Here is a 5,937-nt window from a genome sequence, read left to right as displayed (position 1 = left end):
CCCCCCCCCCCCCCCCGCTTTTTTTTTGAGACAGAGTCTTGCTCTTGTTGCTCAGGCTGGAGTGCAATGGTGCAGTGTTGACTCACTGCAACCTCCGCCTCTTGGGTTCAAGTGATTCTCTTGCCTCAGCCTCCCAAGTAGCTGGGATTACAGGTGCCTGCCACCACGCCAGGCTAATTTTTGTATTTTTAGTAAAGACGGAGTTTCACCATGTTGGCCAGGCTGGTCGCGAACGCCTGACCTCAAGTGATCCACGCACCTCAGCCTCCCAAAGTGCTAGGATTACAGGCGTGAGCCACCGTGCCCAGCTAACTCACTCCCACTTCTACAATGTTTAAAAATCGGTCACCATCTCAGCCCAGAGTCTCAGTGAATGAGATGGGAATTGCGTTGAGTTTGTATGCAGAGCTCCTATGGTCCCTGAACAGTATAGAAACCAAGTGTCCATATTTCTTCTAAACTCCGTACCTTCTTGCAGTGCAGGGCCCTACTCTGAGGGGCTACCTAGTCCATGTACTGAAGAGCAGGCCCTTACCTGACAAGTGACGTTGCGGGTGATCCGCTTATATTCCTCATTGGCCAGCTGTATCTTAATCTTCTCCAGCCGGGCAACTAGCTCTGGGTTCTGAAGCAGAAAAATCAAATGAGAAGAATGATATTCCCAGCTTGTTAGAAAGTACATCATAATCATTGGTTCCAGGGGAAAAGCACTGCTAAAGGTATCAGGAGACTCACATACTAGTTAGTTCTAACTCCAATGCTTTGAAACTTTTTTTTTTTTTAATCTCAATTTTCCAAACAGTTGATGGGGAGGACAATATCTGGTTCCCCCAGATCCCAAAGATTTCAAAAACAAATTTTCAAGCCTGAAAGTTGATTTATAAGTTCAGTGTATCATGGATAAGCCCAACTCAGTCAATAACCACTCCCACAAATGTATCTCTTACGTACCCGTGGAGGCTTCACAACCTCTGGGAGATAGATTTCACTGCCTTCTAGGAGCTCATGGAGGTATAGTTTGGAATCTGAGAAGAAAAGGTTTCACAAACGCAATGATCCACAGAGCTAAGGTTGAAGGGTTAAGATCAAGAGGGGTCTAGCCCTTCTTTCTACCAAAATAAAACAGGGCCATCTCTACATTAATCCATTGCCAGGATCATTTTCAATTGAAAAGAATTCTGGATAATTCCATATGGGTATCTCCCAGTGCTGTGCAGCTGACTTTAGCTGTCAGCTCTCAATTATCCTGCCAGTGTTACAACTAACACGTAAACCATTTACTTGTGCCTTTGGGTTAGATGATTTCTGTGGCCACAATAGCTCTTCCCTAAATAGGTTTAGCTCATAGTGATGCTAAATGCTCAGAGGACACTAATACTAGGCAATCTCTTTCTAAGGTCCTTTCTAGTTCTAATAATTGAGTAGTCTACCCTTTGCACTTCTGGCTAGTCTATGCTACTTCTGGCAAAATAACTTATGTGCTAGTTTGCCCTATTCCTTCCCTTTACATATAAGGGAACTGAGGCCCAGCGAAGAGAAATGACTCCTTCAGAGGATTAGTGACAGAGCTAGGACCGGAACTCGCATGCTACTCCCAGGCCAGATCTTTCAACACAGCTTCTGTCATCTTATATCAAAAACAAAACAGAACAAAGTATCAGATTTCACCACTCTTGCTTCTGAGGTGGAAAGAAATCCGGATTCCTACAAGCTCACTATGCTAAGCTGATTCCTAAAGTGTAGAAAAAGGAAGAGACAGAACCTGTGATACTTGTATTTAGTAAAAACCTAGACTTTCTCAAGGGTGAATTGGGCCTACGTGTGCCTGGAAGTGAAGAGCGGGCTCTCAAAAGAGCAAAAAACTGCACAAGCAAATATCATCCACGAGAAATTCCTGGGAGTTAAGAAAGTGGGTGGCCCTGGGATTTATGGGGTGACTCTTCGCTGGTATAGATGAGTGCTCCGTAGAAGAAGGGGAATGATGGGAAAAGACCTCAGGAGGGAATCGATCTGGAAACAAGGAGGCGACCCCGGACTGGAGACTGGGGCTCACCTCTTTCTCTCAGGTGATGGTGCAGATCCCGTATGAGACGGAAAGAAACCAAGTGTTGGGGGCCACTGGAGCTATCACCGCCCGTGAGCTTCTTTCCCAGCGCGGCCTCAAGCTCGGCCCGCAGCTTTCGGGGTAGCTGCTCTGGCTCCAGCTCCCCGCCGGGGCCCAAAGCGCGCACCAATCGCTCGCCCGCAAGCAAAGAAGACGCCATATCTAGCCGACACTCCAGTCAGGTGACCCCCAACCCGGACTTCCGCCCGCCGCGCGCCGGAAGTAGCTCTGAGCTCCGGGGTGGGACCAAGCGGGCCAAGAGGGCCGGGACGCCGGGCGGGGCAGTGTGGGACGGGGGCGGAACGCCGCCCGGCCGCCGGTAGGGCTCTGTGTCAGCAGCCGGGCGGGCGCTTGGGCGGGACATGGCAACCTGTGCAGCCCGGCGGGCCCTGACCGTGGGAAGCCGCTGGTGGTCCCGGTCGCTGACTGGGGCCCGGTGGCCGAGGCCGCTCTGTGCGGCGGCTGGAGCTGGGGCCTTCTCGCCAGCGGCGACCACGACGACGCGGAGGCACCTCTCGTCCCGGTGAGGGACGGAGCCAGGGGGCGCGAGGACTGGGCCTGGAGCCCAGGGAGCGTGTTCCTGGCCAGTGCGGAGGCCAGGGGCCCGGGCCTGCTGAGGGTGACTGGAGTTTGACCCAGGAGAGGATCCCGAGCAGGGAGCCGACCTGCGCTGTCAGGGACATGTGCCAGGAGCAGGGAAGCCAGCGCGGCCCAGAGCCCTGGTTGTACAGGGCTGGCCCTGAGGGGGAACAGTTTACCCTCCCCGAGTGAATCCTACTTCCCCGGCTGGGGTCCCCAGCACCGCTGTCAGAGGGCACCTTTTAAATTCAGCCCTAGGGCTTTGGCTGGAACCCTCAGCCTTTGGATTCAGATAAGGTCTCCCTCAGAAAGATGCTACAGGTGGGAAACGAGACTCTTGGGTGTGGACCCTCGTAGGCTCCGGGTTTCTACGTGACTGGGGAGATCGATTTTCTCTTATGTGACTTGGGGAAGGGGGTTTGAGGCCAAGGGGGTGGTGTGGAAACTCTCCGCGGATGGGATAGGCGGATCAAACGGCCTGGTGGATCAGTGGGAGGAAGCATAAAGTTCACATCTTCAAAACAGTAAAAACAGCCTTTATTTGAAGGGCCCCTGGAAAGAGCAGCCCTGTTCAGAGTGGTGACTGACGGTGCTGACCTTTTAGTGGCTGATATTAGACACTGACACTGGGGAGAGATGATAGCTACTTGCAATTTAAGACCCCTGTGAGAATATGAACATAAACGATATTGAGAGAGGCTAGGTGCAGTAGGAAATCTAGAGATGTTTAAGCTTTTCAAGGGCAATATAAGGGCTACAGGTTAGAGGGGGAGATGGACATGGAATTATAATACAGGACAAATATTTTTTGAGCACCTCTTCTACACTAGGCTCTGAGGGGGCAGTACCAGCTAATCAGACTCAGGCATTGCTCCCAGGGAATTTACAGTATTTAATAAAGATAAGACATGAACACAACTGAAGTGTAAAGTGGGCAGGATATTGCTTGATGACTTGTGATTTAGAAAATGTAAGAAAAGAAGAAAAAAAGATATACCCCTTCTTAAAACATTGAAAAAGTGATGAGCAAGACAGTTAAAGTGCCGTGGGAGGTCAGGAGCGTGGGTTAGGGAAGAAACAAGGGCAGGGGTACATTTGAGCAGAGTGTGAGGGCATGATATGACGAATGCCCCGTGAAGAGAGAAGACAGTAATATGGGAGTGGTCACATCTAACACTGGGAGACTGGGGAGGTTTTCACCAAGGAGGAGGAAAGCCTTTCCTGCTCCAGCTGGCCCCACTACCCCAAACCCTGCTCTGCTGTCATCACGGTGGCCCCTCAGTATCCTAGGAGCTTTTTCTGGTGGATGAGTACCATTACCTTCTCAGCTTTTCTGTTGCTTGTTCTTTTGCTTCCTACTCAGAAATCGACCAGAGGGCAAAGTGTTGGAGACAGTTGGTGTGTTTGAGGTGCCAAAACAGAATGGAAAATATGAGACCGGTCAGGTGAGTATTGAGCTGGGTCATCTTTCATTTTCATAGAGTGCTCTGCTTCTGAAAGAAGTCAGATTAGGTCACAGGCCGCATGGTATGGTTTTCCATTCATTCCTCCTTGATGTTTGGTGCCAGACCAGATTCAAATTTTTATTTATTTTTTATTTTTATTTTTGTGAGACAGAGTTTCAGTCTTGTTGCCCAGGCTGGCGTGCAATGGCGAGGTCTCGGCTTACCGCAACCCTCACCTCCCGGGTTCAAGTGATTCTCCTGTCTCAGCCTCCCAAGTAGCTGGGATTACAGGCATGCACCACCACGCCCAGCTAATTTTGTATTTTTAGTGGAGATGAGTTTACTCTATGTTGGTCAGGCTGGTCTCGAGCTCCCGACCTCAGGTGATCCACCTGCGTTGACCTCCCAAAGTCTTGGGATTACAGGCGTGAGCCACCACACCCAGCCCAGAATCATTTTATAGATATGGTTTCTGTTCTCCTAATTTGAATGCACTTAATGTGTCAGTGGGCTCTCTTTCCAAGTTAGTGTGGACAGGAATGGTGTGGACTATAGCGAGGTTTAGCCAAGTTGCTGAAGATGTCTCTAACATAGTGGATGGTGGGAAGCCAGTGGAGGGAGCTTTCAGAAAAGTAAACCTTTGATGCTTTGCTGTATTGACTTTAGTGTGGTAAACTCTGGATGTGTGGTTCTTTTTCTATATCAGCTTTGTTCTGGGTCCACTGGGATAGATTTAGGCCCTTCTAACATATCGTAAGTTAAGGAAGACTTTTGTTTGTTCAACATTTTATTTTCTGTGTGCCTACAATAGACCAGGCATTGTGCATTAGGGTTAAATCAGAAAGCAAAGTAGACATGATTCCTACCATTGTGGAGTTTCTAGTCTAGAAAAGAATGAATGATTTGCAAATGGCCAATAGCTGTACATTGTGCTAAGTGGAAGGGAGGTCAGGGAAGGCTTCCTGGAGGCCTAAGCTTTTACCTAAAGGATGAGTAGAGTCAGCCAGGTAAAGAAGAAATAAGAGTGTTCCAGCCATTGGTCTGGTTGATCACAGACTTCAAGGGAAAAGGTAGCAAGACCTTGTGCTGGAGTTGCCTCCACCTGTGCTGCTTTGTGGTCTGGGGCCCACCTGGATGGATTTGCTGGACTGCAGACTCACTGAGGCCCCTCTTTCCTCCCAGCTTTTCCTTCATAGCATTTTCGGCTACCGAGGTGTTGTCCTGTTTCCCTGGCAGGCCAGACTATATGACCGGGATGTGGCTTCTGCAGCTCCAGAAAAGTACGTTTCCCTGTGGTTGTGCCTCACAGTATCCTCAGGAGGAGATAGCAGACATATGTAATTGGGGTACCAGGGGTGACAACAGCATCCTCCTGGGCCTTGGAAACATCCCCAGAGTACTTCTCTGGGACTAAGACCCATGGAGACAAAAGTGCTGAGTGCCAGGGATAGTCTCAGTCAGAGAGTCCCTTTAGGCCTCCCCAGAATGCTTTCCTAAGCCACTCCTAATTTTCATTATGAGTACCACAGAGGGCATTTGGGGGACAAGTCGTCTTGATTTGTTGATGTTCAGCTGGAGTCTTTCCCTCAATCTCACATCATCCCTAGAATACGTTAAAACAAAAGGTTCAGCTCGATTAAGTGATAACAGACAATCCCTGGGATATAAGAAGACAAGAGTACTCTGGGCCCTGGGGACTGAGGTGGCAATTTGATTTTCTCTACATGGCCCCCTTCTTTTAAGAGGTATCCACGGCTGGGCGCGGTGGCTCAAGCCTGTAATCCCAGCACTTTGGGAGGCCGAGACGGG

At 49.7% G+C, this 5,937-nt stretch overlaps 2 protein-coding genes across 4 annotated transcripts in view; one reads left to right on the top strand and one right to left on the bottom strand.

Moving 5' to 3' along the window:
* VMA12 (vacuolar ATPase assembly factor VMA12) overlaps positions 1–2,332 on the bottom strand; it is a 6,380-nt gene extending 4,048 nt beyond the window's left edge. For all 3 annotated transcript variants that reach the window (XM_017888922.1, XM_017888921.1, XM_017888923.1), the window contains exons 1-3: positions 2,054–2,332; positions 952–1,025; positions 536–625 (exon numbers count right to left, since the gene is read on the bottom strand). In XM_017888922.1, the coding sequence (XP_017744411.1) occupies positions 536–625; positions 952–1,025; positions 2,054–2,264 (375 nt within the window). In that variant the 5' untranslated portion in view covers positions 2,265–2,332. The remainder of the gene's footprint in view (positions 1–535; positions 626–951; positions 1,026–2,053) is intronic.
* POLDIP2 (DNA polymerase delta interacting protein 2) overlaps positions 2,326–5,937 on the top strand; it is an 11,207-nt gene continuing 7,595 nt past the window's right edge. The window contains exons 1-3 of the mRNA XM_017888919.1: positions 2,326–2,627; positions 4,047–4,128; positions 5,311–5,408. Coding sequence (XP_017744408.1) covers positions 2,467–2,627; positions 4,047–4,128; positions 5,311–5,408 — 341 coding nt within the window. The 5' untranslated portion in view covers positions 2,326–2,466. The remainder of the gene's footprint in view (positions 2,628–4,046; positions 4,129–5,310; positions 5,409–5,937) is intronic.

Source organism: Rhinopithecus bieti, unplaced genomic scaffold (assembly GCF_001698545.2).
Source record: "Rhinopithecus bieti isolate Rb0 unplaced genomic scaffold, ASM169854v2 scaffold_18477, whole genome shotgun sequence".
NCBI classification, from domain to species: Eukaryota; Metazoa; Chordata; class Mammalia; order Primates; family Cercopithecidae; genus Rhinopithecus; species Rhinopithecus bieti.
Note: the sequence above shows the minus strand (reverse complement) of the source record. Positions and strands in the feature narration are given on the sequence as shown.